The sequence below is a fragment of the Anoplopoma fimbria genome, chromosome 10 (assembly GCF_027596085.1).
Source record: "Anoplopoma fimbria isolate UVic2021 breed Golden Eagle Sablefish chromosome 10, Afim_UVic_2022, whole genome shotgun sequence".
In the NCBI taxonomy this organism is placed as follows: Eukaryota; Metazoa; Chordata; class Actinopteri; order Perciformes; family Anoplopomatidae; genus Anoplopoma; species Anoplopoma fimbria.
This window is the reverse complement of record NC_072458.1, coordinates 11,003,950-11,024,789: the sequence shown is the minus strand read 5'-3', so window position 1 is coordinate 11,024,789 and position 20,840 is coordinate 11,003,950. Positions and strand designations below refer to the sequence as shown.

General features: G+C 39.1%; 2 protein-coding genes across 3 annotated transcripts in view; one reads left to right on the top strand and one right to left on the bottom strand.

Annotated features, from left to right (window-relative positions):
• cldn35 (claudin 35) overlaps positions 1–20,840 on the top strand; it is a 242,449-nt gene that overhangs the window by 74,109 nt on the left and 147,500 nt on the right. The gene's annotated exons all lie outside the window — the stretch shown is intronic.
• On the bottom strand, positions 1,232–18,596 carry LOC129097523 (four and a half LIM domains protein 3-like). Of its 2 annotated transcripts, XM_054606414.1 has the most exons (6): positions 18,462–18,596; positions 6,983–7,154; positions 5,269–5,443; positions 4,227–4,396; positions 3,206–3,392; positions 1,232–1,877 (listed from the first exon to the last, which is right to left on the bottom strand). In XM_054606414.1, the coding sequence occupies exons 2-6, from the start codon at positions 7,136–7,138 to the stop codon at positions 1,726–1,728; spliced, it is 840 nt and encodes a 279-aa protein (XP_054462389.1). In that variant the 5' UTR covers positions 7,139–7,154; positions 18,462–18,596; the 3' UTR covers positions 1,232–1,725. The 2 variants fall into 2 exon arrangements, with proteins under 2 accessions (XP_054462389.1, XP_054462390.1); XM_054606415.1 differs by lacking the exon at positions 18,462–18,596 and having other exon boundaries at positions 6,983–7,170.

The window sequence follows — 20,840 nt, the reverse complement described above, 5'->3', positions numbered from 1 at the left end:
TCCACCAGCAGGATCCAGCTGAGGCTGAGTCCCTGGCCACTGAGCGGGATGACGTGAAATCTGAAATATTCACTGAGGAGCTTCAACCCCATCCCTTCTCCTCCTCCTCCTCTTCCTCCTCCTGGGACCAAACAAGACTTGTTCGCCTACATCCCCGCAAACAAGGTCAAACATATTTCAGGAAGAGTCATGGGAAAAGCTCAAACAAATAACAGCACCACATGGCGCTTTTATTTTTCATCTGGAGTTGATCTTGTGATAAGATTTTAACGGGGCATAAAGAACATGCTTGTTGCAGCAAGTCAACACTTTTACACTGAGTCATAAAAGATGATCAAAAGCAGGAAGTAACACAAGAGTATTTCAGTTCTGGTCAGCTACATTTCACATTTTATGAGCGAGCACCAGGCGCCTGGTGAGAGTGGGCAGCCATATATTCACATTAGCACCTGTCAGGGCCAAGTCCATTTATTTCCATCTTTTTCTTACTGTGAACATAATATATTTTTGTATTTGACTAAATACTCTGAACTTTAAAGGCCACTTACTAACTTTGTCTGGATTTTCTTTTTTTTAATTGTCAAACTGTTTTCCAGGTCAAAAATGAACTTTTTTTTAGTAAAACTGTCCTTTATTTCTGTCAAATTAAAATAGTTTTGTGACACTTTAAAGGCAAGAAAGAGCGGGTCCAAGGTATTTCATTTAGCATCAAGACCATAGAAACAAAAGTACTATCGTCCTGTTCAACCAGTGTGTCCTAAGCTACATCATCTTGGTTTTCTGTCCCCCTCCTGACATAGACGCTACCCTGGCACAGCTGCCATATAAACACAATCAGAGTAAATCAGCACAGAGGTTCTGAACTGTAAATATTTACGTAGATTATGTGAGTAATATAGCGGAAAGTCTGCATGGGACTACCCACAGAAAACCATCTTTGGGAAACAGGGTGAGGGTTTTTCAAAGGAACCTTCTCCGTGATTGTTTTAAAGAAATTGTAAAGATAGTTTAATATAGTATGATTTTTCATTAAGTATCAGCAAAAGGAATATTTAGTTTCAGCTGCTTGATACTCCTCACGAGAGATGTTACGACTTTTGTATGGCCTGATAATTTGTCTCATATTGAGAAAGTAAAGCAAATTGCAAAATTATGAGATGTATTGTGTGTGTCAATGTTCAGAGAGACAAATAATCCATTGATTAATTAATTTATACATTATCCTTTTTTATCACATTTATTATTATTGTACGTACGCCAGTAATGACTGTTTTAAGCTGAAAAGAAAACTAAATATACAGTACATTCTCAACAAATGATTTTACATACAGTGAGTAGTGGGAGAAGATAAGCTTTATATAAGTTGGAATATTCTCCAAAAATAGAAATACGTTTGCCAAGCGTTGGTCATAACATTCAAAATACACAAATCTGTATGTGTGTTGTATATTTCATTTAGTCTTTGGTTTTTAAAACATTTAAAATATCAAAAAACAAATTCATAGACATACATCACAGGATATTTCTGCAGAATTTATACAAACATTTCAATGTGCTAAAGGCTGATGAGAGGTTTGGGTTGTAAATACTGAGCTTTGCATCAGCTTCACACTGTGAGTGAATTAGTTATATTGCAATGTTCGTGTGCAGGCTGAAGTTTAGAAAAAAAATGCTTTGCCGGTGTTTCATATTTGCTGCAGGTGTTGCCGGTGTGGTTAGTGGCGGTCAGTCATCGTTGTTGCAGTCTGTACACAGAATCTGGTCGCGGTCGGGGAAGAAGCCGGAGCCCACCAGCGACACCGAGCAGCGTGAACACTTAAAGCACGGCTGGTGCCACTGCCGGTCCTCGAAAGACACGTACTTCCCATCTCCAAACCCTGTGAGGCACAAATACAAAACATCAGAACTAACTAATGAATGAATGAATGAATGAATGAAAATGTAATAGGAGCCTTGCAGGATTGCGGAAATAACATACATGTATTCAAGATGACATCAGCAGTTGGCAGTAACAATAAGAAAGCAATGCCAGTTCTGTCAACCTGCTGGTATTCCAGTTCATAGCTGTGGTCAAAGGCGTCTAATTAAAGTTCTCATTTAACTCAGGAATGTCAAGTTTCTTTGCCACTACTAGAAAGACGTGATAAGGAGAGGATAATGGATCTTGCTTGTTTTAACTGTATTTTCTGTCTTTTCTTTACAGGGGACATGTCATGAAAAACTCACATACTTTGTCAGTGTTTGTGCTCATACATGTGGGTATCTGGAGTGGCTACCAACCAGAATCAGAAATCATGTGATTCAACAAGCCATTCATATTTGTCTCCCCTTCCTTTGTCACATGCAGGTTCATTAAAATATACCACTTCCCATCTGAGAATCTCAACCCACGAATTGAGAACTACCTTTGCAAAGGTGCACCATCCTTTTTCTTGCTAACTACATTCCGGAGGATGCTTAAGGCGCTAAAACTGAGCTTTTCAAACAGAGAGTTAATACAGGTATATTGGGACAGACTGTATGAGAGAAATAATGTGTTTGAACATTAAAGCATGTAAACAGGTTCCAGTAGAAATAAAAATATGAAAAGAATGAACCTGAAAGTGAGCGTTATATGTCCATTTCATTTTCTTGTTTCTCTGATGTATGTGATTATAACATCAAGTTTTTGTTAATAGAAAATTGGACAATCTTGGTGAAAACGCAGTTTTCATTGTTAGTGGCAGGGCCCGCCATTACTAAGTGGGATTCAAATTGTTTTAATACACATTCAATATTCATAGGAAACATGTAATACAGTATCAAAGCTGTATTAAGTTACTGCTAATCACAAAAAACATTTTCTACTGCTGCGATTTCACAATGAAAGCTTGACAACACGGCGTGGCTTTTATTGTGAAGTAATTTCTTTGGACAACAGGAGGAAACTACACAACACAAAAACAGAGGATATATGCAAACATGCAAATCACAAAGAAAGGATCAGAGCCAAGATTTACAACCTGACTCACCTTACTGCCTACACCTGTTTGTCAACAATAATTGTTTTGACAGTTTATTGATAGTAGATAGTTGAAACATACAGACAGGAATCACAAAGAGAAAATTGAACATGATAAACGACCCTAGACAGAATAGAACCAGAGATATTGTGCCCTTAACCAACAGACAACAACACCTCGCTGGTCTTCTACTTTCCACTGACCTGTGATGGCCGTATTGCAGCCGGCACACTTTTTGGCATACAGGCTGCTGAAGCACTTGACACAGTACGGACTCTCCCCCTGCGAGGTGAAGGGTTGGCCAGCCAGCGGAGCCTTGCAGCCCGTGCAGAGAAAACACTCTTTGTGCCACACCTCGTCCTTGTAGGTCACCCCTCCTTTAGTCAGAGCCTGAAGAACACATACACAAACTGTATCAGTAAAATGTAAAACTTCTTATACATTGTATCACATTAATCCTATAATCTAACACCTGGATGTTTAAAACATGTTCAATTTCATCAACTCAGAATAAGTTTAAATGAAACTCAGAATAAGTGGAAAATAAAACCACACATGGCCAGTATTCCCTGACATATTATGGTGTGGACTGCCAGCTAAAGTATTGTGAAAGAGCTCACGTAACATTCAAATGATAAAAATATAAAATAAAATAGTCATTATATCTAATTTATAAAGTCTAAATTAGTCTAAGTGAGTGGATTTTTCCTCCCACATTCAAGTAATTCAATTACACTTTTCAATAATTTAATTAATTATGTTTCTCTATATTTTTTCCACTGTATCAGATTACGGCTTCGTGACCTTTTTTTCACATTTCTTTATCTTATTTGGGATATTTTTATAATATTTTTTTATCTTAGAGTTTCTGTGCTCTCTGTATTTGCTAAATAAAAAGAGAAAAATAGGTAGTGGATGATGACTTTTAACCACCTGTTTAATGCTGAAAGGATCAGTTGACAATTCAATAAGTAGATCAACATAATTGATTAATTGTTAAAGTCATCTACAAAGCAAAAACCCTCAACAGTGTCTGGTTCTGGTGGCTGCTTTTCAATGAAAGCATTTTAAATAAAAGATCTATCTTTACCTATATCTTTTAGTTTTGGACTGATACACAAGACATATGTCACCATGAGCTCTGGGAAACAGAGATGGATGGATTATTTTCGACTCAATGATGAATTGGAAATGTTCTCTACGGATTAATTAAGATAAGTTCACCTTTTTGCAGTGGCTGCACTGAGGAGCCACCCTGCCCTCGTAGCACGGCACACAGTAGTAGTTGTTGTTGTCTGGGATGAAGGCCTCGGCACCTATCGGCTTCTCACAGCCGTGACACACAAAACAGTCCTCGTGCCACGTGGAGCCGCCATACTCCAACATCTTTGATCCTGTCAGAGAAAAAATGTCTGTGATTGTTAGTTGATGTCTTCCTTGACATTTGCAGACCTGTGTGTCACTTGGGGCATTCCTCTGATCTCTGCCCTACTGTGCTGTCGCCATTAGCTGGAAAGAAACCCGATAGCGTTTCACACAGCGAAACACTGAGAAGACCAAAAGTGATGATTCAGTGTGACGGCTAAACCTGTTTTTACACAGCCCTCCTGCTCGGTACAATTACTTCAGCTTATCTTGCATCAAAACAATTTGACAAGCTGTGGCAAAGCAATGTTCTCGCTGGCATCCAAACACAGCTTTTTTATTTATTTTACAGTTTTAACCATTTCATATGTGGCTGTTTTCTTTGCTAAGAAACACATGCAGCCGGTCATGCCTCTGAGCTCCTTTAATCATTGGCTCTGTTTTATGACTTTCGGGACCTGAACTCCAAACCAAATGCGTGACTGTGTTTTGAACTTGAACTTGGCCGTGCTTTTAAAGGCATTCCAGGCTGAGCAAAAACTGAAGAAAAGGACTGCTCAGTTCAGAAAATAACTGGTGAGTTATAAGATCCCACACAACCCACAGGCCGGGTAATTTTCAGTCATCCGACACCACTGCTGCACTCGTGTCGTCACAGCGGCCAGAGTCTAAAAACCCTGCTGGGAGATATTTTCAACGGAGCAAGGAAACAATCATCCTGTCACATCTAAGCTGTCACACCCCGGAACACAACAGCTCGTTAGCCTCTTTATCCGTGCAAAGACAGGGTGTGAACTTTATGGCTATTTGAGCGATTACTCAATGATCTGTCCCCGAGGAGGTTTGTGAACTTGAGTGTTGGAGGAACAAAAGTGATGCAGCCGGTCTTCGGCGTCAATACCTGGCATGACCGTCTTGTCGCAGGACACACACTTGGAGGAATACTCGTTGCAGTAGCAGTCGCTGCACACCAGCGCGTCCTCCTGGCTGGTGAAGGGCTCATCGGCCAGAGAGCGGTCGCAGCGGAAACAGCGGAAACAGTGCGCGTGGTAATGTCTGTTCTCATAGAAGAGCTCCTGGAGGAAGAGGAGGAGAAGGATGTAAGGGAAATTACTCTGATCATGTACAATGTAATCATGTTATCTTCCCTTACGTGTGAACATGCTGAATCCTTTACAATGTAACCTTTGACTGAATTAATCCTGGCCTGATTTCCTAAACTAAGGCATTGTTCTTGTTTAAAAAAATCTTGTTTAAAAAGATGAAATTCATAAGTAATAAATGCTCCCCCATCTGCTTGGAGGTGAGAGGTCACGGGCGACCACAGGACTCAGTTCTCCGTATTTTGGATGTTTACATGGGAGCCTCAGTCAAGCCTAAAGTTTCCTTCTTTCCACGACATCCCGCTGTCCTCAGAACAGTGGAGTTGAGCATGAGAGAAGTTTTTTTTTTACTTAAAAAATCAGATGAACCCACTCTGTGATTGTTTTTCTTCCAACAGCTGCTTGTGTTCCAGTTCATCTGCAGTTCAGGCGAGCTCTGTGATAAATGGCCTCATTGAACGGTGGGTGAAAAACTTATTTTTGAGGCGTGGAGTTTCACAGTAAAAGAAACAACTAACGCAGAGGGACGGAGAAGGATGAAGGATGACTGTTGTTATGTCTCCTGCAAGGGAGGGACGGCCAAAGCAAGCCGGAGCATAATTTACTGCAGACCCTCACAGGGAGTCCATAATTCACAGGACACTTGTGGCCTCATGGCGTCTGTGGGAGTTTTCTTCAGGACAGTGTTTTTAATTTTCACTGACTAAGTATTAACGCAGTTTAAAGGGGATTACAGGCAATTTGGTGCTCTGGAAGGAGAGTTTTCCAGGAATGCCAGCTGGTTTGTATAAGCAGTTAGAAAATGTATCATAATGCAGTCAGACAGATACAATTTAAGAGGTGGCAGAAGTACTCAGCATTCACAGTGTTATAATCATTGAAAAGTACTTTAAGTATCAACAACAAAAGTAGTTGTTACAGAGGCAGTATGGTCCCTAATATTATTATTTATTATTAATATATTATAATTTTGAATATAATTTGATCATTATTAGTGATGCATTATCATCTAGCAGCATTTTAGTGAACTATTTCATATACTCTTTGGCAGTTTTATTTTAAACATACATGATATTGATAGACATGATAGAGCTGACACAACTACTTGATCAATAGAAAATTAATTGGCAACTATTTTGATGGTTGATTTAATTACATTTTTCAATGAAATGCCAACTACTCTCCGGTTTCAGCTGAGGATTTGTTGCTTTTCTGTTTAAAGCCATTTTAAAATGAATATCTTTGGTTTTGGACTTGAACAAAAGTGAAAATTATATGTTTCATTAATAAAATGATCGTCAGATTTATTGACAAGGAAAACAATTAATTGCAATCTCAATCTAAATCAGTAACCATAGGTTTCAAATAAGTGTTGTGTAAAAAGTACAATATTTCCCTCTGAACTGTATTGGAGTAGAAGTAGAAAACTACAAATACTTCATCACTGTACTTCAGTACAGCAGTTGAGTAGATGTACTAGTTACTTTCCACCCATGTACAAGTAGAGCTTACCTTGGCATTATGTCCGATGATTTCTTTACATTCCTGGCAGGTGTTGGCATACAAGCGGTCGTAGCAGGGGATGCAGTGAGGGTTGTCCTCCACCTGGATGTACTTGCGGCCGCACAGGGACTCGTTGCAGTTTTTGCAGTCGAACCGGTCACTCATGATGTCTTTCTTCTGGCTGAAATAATTCACAGGTCCAGTTTAGCATTTGCTATCAGCAAGAAGACAGCACAGGAAGGAGGAGTGAGATTAGTAAAACAGGGAGAGAGAAAGCAGGAAGAAGGGAGGCTGGCAGTTTTTGAATATACAGCTCGGAAATAAAGACCAACAGCCAAGTCAAAAATTGGGAGTAAAATAAACAAACATTTTGGAGCACTAGAGAGCGCTTAAAGACACTAAACCCACAACTTAAAAATATAATAGATAACTAAAAACACATTAAAGGTAAAGGGTATTACAGGACATAAAATCAAACATTAAAAATGTGAGGTTTGGGTCTTTAACATACACAATTATGGATGTACTGAAGTTTATTTAGGACTTTGGAAGATATACCATCAATAATGCTATTGCAGGAGTCAAGTCTGGATGTGGTGAAAACATGCATCAAGTTTTAGGGGATGGGTTCAAAAGGAGAGTTTGCTATCAAAAATCAGTTAAGTTTGCAAGAGTTGGCTTGCATCCACAGCAAAATTTTGACGGCGCAGGGTGGAGTGAGTTGCAGTGACTGTGTATAAAGTGGAGATGTGGCGTTGGAAATCATCGGCATAGCAGTGGAATTGGAGACCGTGAAGACGGATGATGTTAACAAAGGGAAGACATGAAGGGCAATTAACTGTGGAGGACCAGGCATTGAACCCTGGGGGATGCCTTGGGATGAAGAAGTGGTAGTGGAGCAGGAGCATATTTTGTATATTCGTTTATTGATATTTTATATTTAAACTTTTTATATTTGCACACCTTCCTACTTGGCACTGAAACTGCAGCACAACAATTTCCTTGGGTTGAACAAAGTTTTTGACGAAGAATATTGTGGTTGATGGTTAGAAGAGCAGCAGTGCGGTTGAGGAGGATGAAAATGTTGATTTGACCAGAGTCTGAGAGGAGGAAGAGATTTTTGGAGACTTTGAAAAAGTGGTGAATCCTTTTTTGGATGAACTTTCAACATGGAATGGATGGTTTACCAAAATACACCATACTGCAGTCAACAGTTATGCATTGTTCAAAAATGTTCCAGTATTTCCTGCAAGCAGAGAAAAGGCTGAATGAACACTTTAACTTGGATTTGATTTATTGTAAAGGCCTGTAATGATATAATCGCTTATCCTGTTTCATCATTACTCACTAATAAGTGAAAGCTTATGAGGCTCTGGCTCTCCCTCCCCCTCATTCTTGTACGAAACCCCCTGCGGCGGTTTGGCATTGAGAAAGAACAACTAAACAATATTAATTGTTGTGAGCTGAATTGAAACAGTGCTCTCTATTTCAAAGGCTCTCTCCAGGGCTTTTTCATCTTTGTTTGGCCCGTGTTTAAACTGCAATACCACTCGTTTATCAAGTTACTGCTTTTAGTAACTCATTTTACTTTACTCCTTTTGTCCACAACTCTCTCTCAAATCAGAATTTCTTTTGGTGTCAGTAGCAACATATCAAACTTATAGATGTTTTATTGCTGCAACTTAAGCTTTTGGTTTCGTCCAAACTAATTACTCTGATCTTGACAATGTACTGTAGTCCATGACAGCTGTGGACATTTCAATGATAATTAGGGCTCCTCACAGTCATGTTTACTTTTTCACCCCAATCACTTTGCATACAGCTCTTTCAGATCTTTCTTCTTAATTGGATCCCAATTTGGCTGGTTTTTTTTTAATGAGTGGGTTGACTCTTAACTACAAATACATTATCACCAAGGACACTTTTTAATTTAGCAGTATTTCCTCCAAAAGCACAACTTTTTCAAACGTTTTACTGGACTGCACTTTCTCAGAAAATTCATTAAATGGGGTTAATTGTGTCCTATATCTAAATTTGCCTCATTATGGAGCTTTTTATGTTCTTACTTTCCTAAGTGCCTGCCACTAAAATACTGGGGAAATAGGGTTGATTGCCAAAAAATAACTCCATTTCAACTCCAATCATGTGTTTGTCTTCATATTTGCCCTGAAGATGCTTAGTAAAAATAAAAATAGCAACTGAAAGGAAGTAGTATTTAATTGTATGAGAAGAGAATTAAATAATCATAAGGTTTCTCTTTTTTACAAACATGCTTTGATACAGATTTAGGATAAATATGACATGAAAGGAGATGCTTATGATTGATTTTGCTAAAGAATTTCTAGCCTTGAGGAGTGTAATTCAGAGTCACACGCCAGCGAGCAAGACATAAGAATGAGAAAACAACAGGGTCCAATTTGTCGATACTCAGCAAGCATGTTTTTATCATAATCAAATCATAATTTGAGGGTCGAAAGATGTTGATGTGTCTTGTTTAGTTATATTTGTAAAGTTTGTGCACTTTATTTCAAAGCATAGTTAAGCCCTTCATCACACTGATAAATGTAGTCATTGTAATGCTGTTGAATAAACAGCTTTATGTAACCTAGACTTCTCTGTTTCAAACTGGATATCTGGACAACTTTAGACACACTGTAGTTGGTCAAATGGTCTCACTTATTTGGAGCCTCTTAAAAACAAGATGATGCATCTCAAGAGTCAGTTTACCATGAGAAGTAGCATCCTGTACTTAATTTGAATAAATTACTTGATTGGGAGCTCATGGAGCAGAGGAAGGACAGGTGGAAGTAAGGCTTGGCACACTGACAATAACATCATCCCACCATTATTACTGAACACAGTGAAGAATTAGCAGTGTATGTGACCCCATGTTCTGCAGCGGCGAAGGGAAATGAGCGAGGAAATGAAGTGTGGGAGGTTAAAATACCCTCCTGTGGAACAGTTAATTCAGGGCAGGCATGGCTCAGAAAAGATATATACAGTGTGGATGAAGATTATGGATAAGGAGAGGTCTCTATGGGTATATGTCCATGCTCAGGATCACAGCGTCTGGAACATTTACAAAGGCAGACACTTAAATATTTCACTTGGAAACAGTAATTGTTTATAATTTTTTTCCCCCCTATTTTGGTCACAGAGGGGCTTTGACATGTTTTTATAGTGTCAGAAAACGGGAGGTGGGTTCAACAAAGTGCAGCAGAGAAATTTCCCTGAGGGATGGAGGAATGAGTTAAGGTCCCAACCGCCCCCCACCTCTGGAAGACGTCACCGGCTCGGTCTAAACCATGAGAGGACCCAGGGCTCGGTGCAAACTAATGAAGGTCACTTGTTTTCCCAGAAACACATATTTTTTTGTGGTTTTGTTATGAAGCTTGTGAGAATTAAATCACATCGCTCATGATGATGGTTTCCCGCTCCACACATTTACATTTACAGGTAATCATGGTCGGCAACATCCAAGTAATTTCATCTGGCCTGCTAAAGGAGTCATCGTGAAAGTGCAGTTTACATTCCTCGTGTCTGACTGCTATCAAACATTTTGTTTCTAATAACCAATGATGCAGCAATTTCAGATAAACATAAAAAGGATAAACACAGGCTGCTCTCGGTCATGTCCTAAAGTCGTTGCCAGAAGCAGAAACTCCCTCTCCACCGCAGCTCTTTTGGAGACTTTTTCTCCCAATGCCATGTTAGCACAGCACTGAGGACATCCCTCATGCATCCCTGCCTGCAGATAACAGCACCGCTTCCTCTTGCAGGGCATCAAGCTGGGTCAACAAAACAAGGAGGACCATAACCAAACTGAGGGATAACATCACATCCTATGTCTGTTTTCTGTCAGATTTGCTGTCTGGATGGGGAAATCAGCACAACTTCCCTCCTAAATGTCTAAAGAGGTTCGGGTTTCTATTCTCGTCCATCCATGTCTACGATGAATGCAGTGACAGAACAATGGCTTTCCTTCCGGACATAGTCTTCCCAGTTTTTAGCTTTATGTTTCTCTTCCTGAGCCACAACATCTGTGAACACATTCTGTGGTCTCCAGCTGTCGTCTGTCATCAAATTCTCTTTTAGGCCTCCAATAGGGAACTCATTTGGGACTCGTGCCAAAACACAAAGGCATCTCATTAAAAATCCATCAATGTTGAAACCAATATTTTAGGACAGTCCATTATAACTTTATAGTCAGCTATAAAATAGGGAAATATGTTGGGACTCTTACTGTAGAAACAGTTGAGTGAGAAACTGATCATTAAGCATGGAGCAGCATTAGCTTAGCATAAAGACTGAAAGCTTTGTCCAAAGTAAAAAAAAAAAAGTTATATCTTTAATCCAAACAGAGACATTAATTAATTAGTGAGCTTTTAGAGGTGCTGGTAGGTGGCCGGAAGAATCCATACTTCTGCTGCTCAAGCCCATCTGCTTCAAAGTGCAACGTGTTCTGAGATGCTCTTTTGCATACTGCTGTTGTTTTCTCATTCATTTAGCAGGGTCGTCCTCAGATTTTTTTAACAATCAGAAGTGGGGCTAGCCTGACGTTACAAAAAGTTGAGCACCCCTGGTGACCACATCTACATGCCTTAATGCTTTGAGACGCTGCCACATGATTGGTTGATTTGACATTGCCATTAAAGAGCTGTTAAACCATAGACTGTATATAAAAAGTGGACGTAGTTATCGTGACACCAATGATTGGTTTGTGGATTGCCGTTATGAAGCATTGAGTTCAGCAATTTCACCGTCGCCATCTTGGATTACGGACATCTAAATGTTGATGTTTTTTTGCAACCGATGAACGAAGGTTACCATATTTGGAAATTGCGGAGGAGTGACATAGTCACGCTGGATACTGCTCTGGTAGCGACAGTGACATCTCAAACACAGTAAGCCCGCCCTAAAGCAAACTCTGCTTTATGGTTTATTTGGCTCTAAATGGACCATAATTTACTAAATAAACATCACACTGTATTGAAAAAGACTTGAAACTAACGATTGAGACCATAACCTCCTGTTTACAATGTTTACTGAGGGAATAAATCAGTCGAGAAGTAGAGTCATTTTCTCATAGACTTCCGTACAATCAAACTTCTTTTTGCAACCTGAGGAGTTGCCCTCCTCAGATCAGTAGAGAGAATGAAACTTTTAAGACACTTCCGCATCGGCTTCACTGGCAGAACCGGAGGTTGCTGCTTGTGTTGAACATGTATACCTAAAACAGTGTTTGAAATTGCGTCTTGTAAAAATGTATTATCTCGTTTTAAGGTCACAACCGACTGCATGTAAACATCTGTTAAAAACCTGCTCATTTGACACCCTCCACATTGTCTGACACCAACTGTCTGAATCACTGAGTCACGCGTAGTCAGCGGTCTGTTTAGGAGGCGTTCACGTTACTTAACAGGTGTCCTTCTGGATAACACCCAAGACTACTTGTCGCCCCTGTTCTTCTCCTCCTCAAAGGGAGACATTAAACCAAACACTCATCAGTCCTGTCTAAGTACTCCTTCTCTTTAGTAGCACGGCTGCTGAAACTATTTAAGCCCACAATTCACCTTGATGAGTGGACATGTTGAATTCCTTTACTGATACACTGACCGTCCCGGTGAGAGATTTACAGGAGCCCTTTGTAGTGGCAGCCAAATGGCAACTGTCTCCCAGGATCGGGCCTCCTGTCTCATGTCCCTGCATGGCTCGCTGCTGTTATTTTACACCTCAACAACCTGGACAGTTTCTTACGACGACAGCCAGAAACTCTCTGCAGGCCAGTGGAGCTGCTGCCGCTGGGTGTTAGTGTTTATTTTCCCCCCGTTGAGGAATTTAGACTTCAAGTCTGAGGTTTACAAACCAGATTATTCCATGATGAAAACCTCTGTCACACGTAATAAAGTCCAGTGGAACAAAATGTCTAGGTAAGTGTTAAATCTGTCAGACACACAAAATACTAATTCATGCGTTAGAAAACAGCCTCAGTGCCTTTTTTGGAGGGAGGATTACATTCCCTGTACACCTCTTTGTTCTTTTTGAGATTTTTTTCATATATTATTAAACTCACAATCAGTGTTATCTCCTTTAATGAAACAACTACTACAGATCTGAGCCTTTCTCCTCAGTTAAAACAGGGATGCTGCTAAAAGAGTGAAATTTTAACCATGATCTATGACTGACAATGCCGGTCCATCTGTCTTTCTGCGACTTAAGTCCAGACTGAAATATAACCAACGCTTGGATGGATTGTCATGAAATATTGTAAAGACATTCATAGTCCCCAGATAATGTATCCTAATGAATTTGAAGATCTTTTGACTTATATTCTAGCGCCATCATGGTACCTTTCATTGTGTTGCAGCCTTATGGCCACTAAATTTATTTTTCCCCCCTTTACACTAAGTACCCCACTATGACAAAACTGAAATAACACGTTGACATAACTATTCAGACCCTTTCCTGTGACACTAGAGCTTTAGTTACTTTAAATAGTTGTGATTGTTAACAAGTGAAATGAGATAGAAACTAAGTATAGCTTCTTTATTTTCTAATTAGGCTATTTAAGCGTTCGTATTAGGGTTTCATTAAGATGTTTGCAGGCATGTTGCCAGTGGTTTGTTGAAACTTCTGCACATCTTTTCACAAAGTTGGAGATTTTGACGCATTGTCCCATATTCTAAATATATTTGACTGGGATATACCAGGAGGAGGCTGTTTTTTTCCAATTCGGTTGATCATAAACGATAAGTGCAGCCTTAAAGGCTCTTAGTCGTGTTTTTTTCCCCAATGCTTTAACTTACAATCACTGCTTTCTCGTTTGCTGCAATACTCATTTAATGACCCAAACCATGCACCCATTCCGTTAAAACAGGAAGGCGTGTAACAAAGTTGGCTTTTTAATTTCCACCCCACTTTACTGTTTATTCCCCCTGAAATGGATTAGGGTACTTTAACGGCCCCTGAAGCTCAGAACAGTCTTCATATTGTGCGTCTCCCTGAGTTACATAACCTGGATTTAGGGAGTTGAATGGGAATATTGACAGTGGCACAATACTGTGTAGAACATGGCAACAACAGAGGAGCCCTGCAGCATCGGAAGGAAAGTGACACTCTCATGGCTGCAGCTGTAAACTGTCGCAGAAAAAATAGAAAAGCAAAGAAAAAACAAGGCTGGTCTCTTATGGCTGTCAGATGACTGCGCTCCCTTTCATCCCCAGTACAAAGACGCTCAATGTGGTGCAGCTTCCTGTAGATCACAAAGCTAGTTTCAGCTGAACGACGCACACAAATCAACATGAACACACATTGTACATTTTGTTGTCGCCGATTAAAGATCTCATCAGGATGAGGTGCTCCTTCTTGCCGTTTTAAGCAATGACAATGTTCTGATGTGTAACATATTTCGGTTGCTTGAATATGAAAAATCACCTCCTTATAAGGACAAATTAGTGTCAAACATTCAAGTGTTCTGCAATGAGGCTGTGCTTCATTTTACATGATTATGTAATTAATTACTCTTAATTGCACTAAACCATAACATGAACAGTATCCCTGGATATTAATGACACATAACTGTTACCGTTTTTTAGGGGAGTTTTTCCTGTGCCGATGTGAGGGAAGGACAGAGGATGTCGCATGTGCACAGATTGTAAAGCCCTCTGAGGCAAATTTGTAATTTGTGATTCTGGGCTATACAAAATAAACTGAATTGAATTGAACTGAATTAAGTCCATAACATTAGGGAGTAAGCACCTTTAAAGACAGAATATGTGTCTGGTTTTGTTTTATGAGTCTCCAGGCAGCTGCTTGTTTATCCAGTGAAACAATGTGGGCTGCAGCTGCAGTTTCTCCTCTGATGCTGTCGACAGAACTGACAAACAGATCTCAGTCTGACAACAAGTAAACAAGTCACCACCACGCCAAGTCTTCATCACACAGTGACCTGACACTTTAGGTTCTTAGGATGGGGGTTGCGAGATGATTACAAAATAGGATTGCAAATTTGGTTTCTTGCTATTGAGCTTTCAGCTGCCAAGTAACAATCGCTATCCACAGAGGAAGACTGTAAGATGTTGTTAAAGCTCTGGGAAAAAAGCTAGAAAGTGGACTCATAAATCATTTTTTGTCAAACTTCAGTTTCCAAGGTCAAGACAAATCTCTCATGCTCATTATGTTCTCCATATTTGTAAATTTTTTGCATGTTGCAGCTGAAAATTAACTGTAATTGAGTAATTTGAAGTGTACCTGAACGGAAAACTGTGTCCATTTTCCCTATAACCATATTAGATCAGGAAATTTCTTCAGAAAATTATTCAGAATTTACAGATTTTTGAAAAGAGATATAAAAGTAAACATTACTTGGGGTTGCAAGCAAAAACATTTGGGAAATCACTGACCTAAAGGACACACGAACAACACTAAGAGTCTGTAGCCATGCTGACAGCTCTGTCAGGCTGTACTTTCAGCAAAATGCTAATGTGATCATGCTAACAAGCTCACCATGAAAATGCGAACATGCTTACTGTGTTCACCATCAATAATCAGCATTTAGTAATTAGCTCAAAACACTAAGAACAGCTGAGGCTGATGGGAATGTCGTTAGGTTTACAGGTCATAAATCAAAAGCATGGACAGATTTTGACCCGATGTTGGCGCTAGAGGGAAAGACCAGGATCATTAGAATTAATCTTCTGGGGAACATGAATGTGTTTAAAGAATTTCATATCAACGCAAGCAATAGTTGTTGAGATATTTCAGTTTGGACTAAAGTGGTGGACCGACTGAGATTGCCATCCAGGGCCGAGTGTGGCTGAAAATATATGTGAAACGTCTAAATGTTTATGCGCATGACGAAAGAATAAAAGTAGTAGAGGCAGATTAAAAAGATTGTAATCAAGTGCGGTCATGAAGTCTCTTAAAATGAAGTACTTTAGTTAAAGTTACTTTTGGCAGCGTAGTTGTTGCCCTTGGATTGAGCTCGCAGGCAAACGCTGACCGAAGCAAATAAACAGTCGGCCTGATCTTTAAAAAAACGACAACTATAGTCCAAGACTAACACACAAATAAACATATTATCTGGAATTGGGCAGTTCAAGTCGTGTGGGTTAATGGTAACAGACGTTTGTTTTCTGAGAGACTCGGTCTGCTGTCCCTGTTTTATGTTCGCTGCTGGAATTATTTGACTTTGGGAAGGCAGAGGATTGGTTTCAAACTGTTGCACCTGCAGAAAACACAGACAGATGATTTTAGAGTTTTGAGCAACTGGAGATATAAATACAAATGCATTTACTCAAAACTGAAGTGGAAACCGTTCTCCAGACATATCTGTGATCTTTTCCCTGACTCACTGAAGGAGCAGTTAGACATCTGAGGTAATGGCTTATCTGCTTTCTTGCCCAGAGTTATAGGAGAAGATTAACATGTCTCTTTAAGGTCTGTATGGTACAAATTAAGCTACAGCCAGCAGCCAGTTAGCTTAGCTTAGCATAGAGACTGGAAACAGGGGGAAACAGCTAGCCTGGCTCTGTACCAAGGCAACAAAATCAGCCTACCAGAATCTCTGATACTCATTGGATCTCCTTTTTTTAATTGGAACGAAAACAGAAATGTGAAAATGAAAAATTTTCCTTTTTTGAGGGAGTTGAGGAGATGTGGGACATGACCGCTTCTAGCTATTGCTCGCCGATAATAGTTTCAGCATGTAACACCATAATTGCTATTTCTACATTTCTGTTTGTGTAAGGATTAAACATACAAGATAGAACGTCTCAATTAGAAAGCTTCAAGCACTCTTTTTTGGGTCACTTTCCTCTTTGCTTTCAGGCTTTACACTAAACTAAGCTAATCTACAGCTCCATCCCTTAAACAAAATGTATTTTTCACAATTAAAAACGAATATTTAAGATGTTGATTAGTGTGCTACAGCGGTGCTGTCTTTAAACAGAGCCAGTCTAGCTGTTTCCCCACTGTTTCCAGTCTTAATGCTAGGCTAAGCTAACCGACTGCTAGCTGCAGCTTTATATTTAGTGTACAGACATGAGAGACAAGAATCTTTTCGTTTCACTCTCAGCAAGACAGCAAATGATCACATTTCCAACACTTGCCATGTGCAGCCGAAACAAGAAACGGAAAAGGCTGCGACGTGAGTGAGACTGACTCATGATGAGACTCTTTGTCTGTCTGTCAGATTTTTATGACCGTCAGTCACAATCCAAAATTTATTTTGTGTCTGGCTCGTCTCCACTGATTGTACACATGCAGGCCCAACCTTCGCCCAACGCAAGAATCTCAGAGGAATGTGACTGTGGTCAAAACGTGGCAAAATCTTGCGGCTGAGAAGAAGAAGAAGAAAAAAAAGCAAAAAAAATGTTTTCTTTGGACCTTCTGTTTTCTACAAAAAAAGACAAATGTCAGGAATTCCTTTGTGTGGGAAACAAAAAAATAGCTCCCTCCAACCAGAGCTGCATTGTTTCAATGAATGTATTCATTTCACCCAAATGGATTGGAACGTGATGGTGGTATGTATGGGGATGGTGTGCGGTGATGGAAAGTATGAGCAGTGCCAGAGCAGGAGGTGGGTGTGTTGGGGGGGGGGGGGGGGCTTACTGAGTCTCTAGAAGTAAATGTGTAATCTGAAGGAGACATGACATCACTCTAACTCCACAAGACTGAATGACTTTTTAACATGCCTACATATGAATAAAAGAAACAATTGCATGCCATATCGCGCTTTAATTGTCCAGATGTGAAGATTTTGTGCACACGAGCCAATTTAAGAAAAAATAAAGCAAGGGATTGGTTCCTCAAAGGTCCACATGTTCTTCTCATAAATCCTACTTGAAATACGGGCCGCTGCACTTATTCACAGTATCAATTACTCACTTTGGACCCCGTTCAGGCCCCAATAACACTCTAAAGAAAGGACTTCCTTTCTGGTCCATCCTGGATGTGGGGGGTCAAATATTTGGTTTAGAATGCACTATTAAGTCATCCTTTATAATGTCTTTACTAACGCTCTATAGATCAATTATTTATCATAACTAATAGATCATTCTCGGTTGCCAGGTTGTGAAAAGTGTTTGTCCTTTCGATTCGGGAATGATGTAGTTACACATGTTGGTAACATTAATAAATGCTGGAGATAATCAGTTTTTGAATTAGCAATCAAGTCTGCAGTTATACACGTTATTTACTCATTAATACATTCGTTTTAGTTTCGGTTCTCTGCAGCCCTTTTCTATCTGTTAAACCGTGGAAAACATATTCCAAAATTAATTTAAAGCTTCATTAACGCAGCTTTATTTGGCCAGGTGAGGACTGGTGAGGATCTGTGCGCTCCTCAGTGGAGCAGACGTCAGCGCTTCAGGAGATTACAACAATGTTAACTCACCATAACACACTTTAAATATAGGTATCATCTACTGTGTTACGCTACAAAGCTGTAAGCAGCACAGATCTACAAAGCGTCTGAATTTAAACGTACCTCTCTTTGCGGAGCAGCAGCCTCTGGAGATGCTCACAGGAGTCTCTACAGGATCCGGGCTGCTCGTCGGCTCGTGCTGCTCTGGAGTATAAAATGACAGATAATTAAATCCTCCGTGAAACTGTTTCAACTGACGGGTTTCCACAGACTGAAGCATCTGGTGCGTAAAAAGCCAAAAGCATTCCATCAAACACCGCCCCTTTCTTCTCTCCACTCCCTCCTGTCTTTCTTTCACCTTGTGGGGAGTTCAAGCCAAAAGAAGGTGTTTTTTTTTGGATGTAATAGAATATTTTAAATACACAGTAGCCTTTGGCCTCCAGCTGCTGCTGTAAACCACTTTTTTTACCTCTCTAAAAATGGAAAATCCTTATAATAATCTAATTTAATGTGTTCTACCCAAGTCATTTGGGGACTTGAAAATTGCAGTTGTAGAAAGGTTTCCTTCACTTAACTACCTCAACACCCCCACTCAAATTTATTTATAAGCAGTACATTACACAATATAAAACACACTATATATTAGTTGTAACCAAGGCATTGTAAAGTTTTTATTAATGTATTCATCAACAAATATAACTTATCGTATGAAGAGTTTGTGCATAGACTGTAGATGAATGATTGATAACACAAGATGGCCCTTTACACACAATATCAAATCTTAGTGTGTTATAAAGCACTTAAGTTTATATGTGTTATACATGATTTACTGTGTGTTTATAGATGCTATTAACATTATCAAACTGTTTTTACATGTGCAAATATTGAAAAATAGAAGTTTGACATTGATAATATAACAGATGACTACATAACAACTCCACATTTTGTATTCTTAAAAATATGTTATGCCTGTTAACAGCTACATGTGTAATGTATGCACAAGTTATAAACAATGTATTAGTTGCTTATATATACTGCTTACGAAGGTTGAACGGGGGGTTGAAATACATTTTTATCATACAGCTTCCTTTCCCTGTAACTACCAGCCATCACACATGGATGAGGATGACCAGCAGCAGCTTTAAACCCTCCACACTTTCTGTATTGTCTTTCACTCTCAAGTCTAACCTTTCTTGACTTTATAGTTTTATCGGCTACATTACATTTTGTGTGGTGAGGAGCAAACTGCGAGGTCCCGGGAAAAAAATGGAGATATCATTTTCTCTCTCATTGACCTCTATTTTCCACAGCGGTGAGCAGGAGGTCTGGGGACGATTAGAGGCTTCAGCTCTGGCTCCATCCTGCCACTACCCATTAAGTCAGGATGTCCACACTACAGGAAGTGATGATGCCTTTCCATTCACGTGTGTGTGGCACTTTTTAGCTTATTGCAGGAGCAGTTGACGGGCTGTTAGATCTCAGAGATCATGGTGAAGGACTAGTTGAAAATATTGATTTATTTGAATTATTACACAAGCTTGAGAGAGGCTGAACTTTTCTATTTTATACTGAAATGTCAAACATTTACATGTAAATATGCTGCCACCTGCTGGTAAAACCTGTTAGTTACAACATTTCAACTCTGGGTGGATGCTAAAACACAGTGATAGATTTAAAACACATGAAGCTAAAAGTCTAAGAAATAACTTTTATTATCACAATATTTAACAAAATTTTTGGGGTGATACATTTTTGTGTCTTTAAACCTGTCCATATTATGGAAGCCTAGTGATGCTACTATTAAGTGTTTTGCCATAATTATGAGACAATACTTCTGAGGAAATTAGGTAATGCCTCAATATTAGGACTTAGAATCTCAAAAGTATGATAGTTGCTAATATGTCATAATTATGCCATAATATTGCATATTATGTGAGGATAAAACACTTCAAAATGTAAAATGTCTGTGCTTTGTATAGCTTTATAATCGTGTATAGTAAAAAAAGTTTTTATAATAAACTACCTAGTCATGAGAAAATATATCATAAGGGAAAAAATTAAGTGATGGATTTTTAACTCATAATTATGAGAAAACCTCAAAAAATCATAGTTATAAGGAAAGTTTCGGAAACGTAACTATTTGACAGGTTTGCATTATTGTGATAAAAAAACAGGTGATTTTTAAATAACCTTGTGTCCAATACAAATAAGATAATGCTTTTGTAAATATTACTTTTATATCTCATGAGAAACTCTCAGAATTATGATAAAAATGTGTCTTTTCTTTTTATGATTTTGGGTCTCGTAATTGTGAGATAGTGCCTTACCAATATGACTTTGTACTGCATACATTTAAGAAACTCTCAGAATTATGAGAGACTGAGCCTAACTGTAATGATTATGGGACACATTTCCTTATATTTAACAAATTTCCAATCTCAATAGGTGCTCACAATTCTTTGTATCTCACACATAAGAAACTTTCACAAAATAAGGAAATAA

Excerpts from the sequence above, each read along its gene's own strand:
- LOC129097523 (XM_054606414.1), bottom strand. The coding sequence starts at position 7,138 with ATGAGTGACCGGTTCGACTGCAAAAACTGCAACGAGTCCCTGTGCGGC. Across the intron at positions 4,397-5,268 it reads CGACAAGACGGTCATGCCAG|GATCAAAGATGTTGGAGTAT; the intron begins GTATTGACGCCG and ends TTTCTCTGACAG. Across the intron at positions 3,393-4,226 it reads AGTGCAGCCACTGCAAAAAG|GCTCTGACTAAAGGAGGGGT; the intron begins GTGAACTTATCT and ends TGTGTTCTTCAG.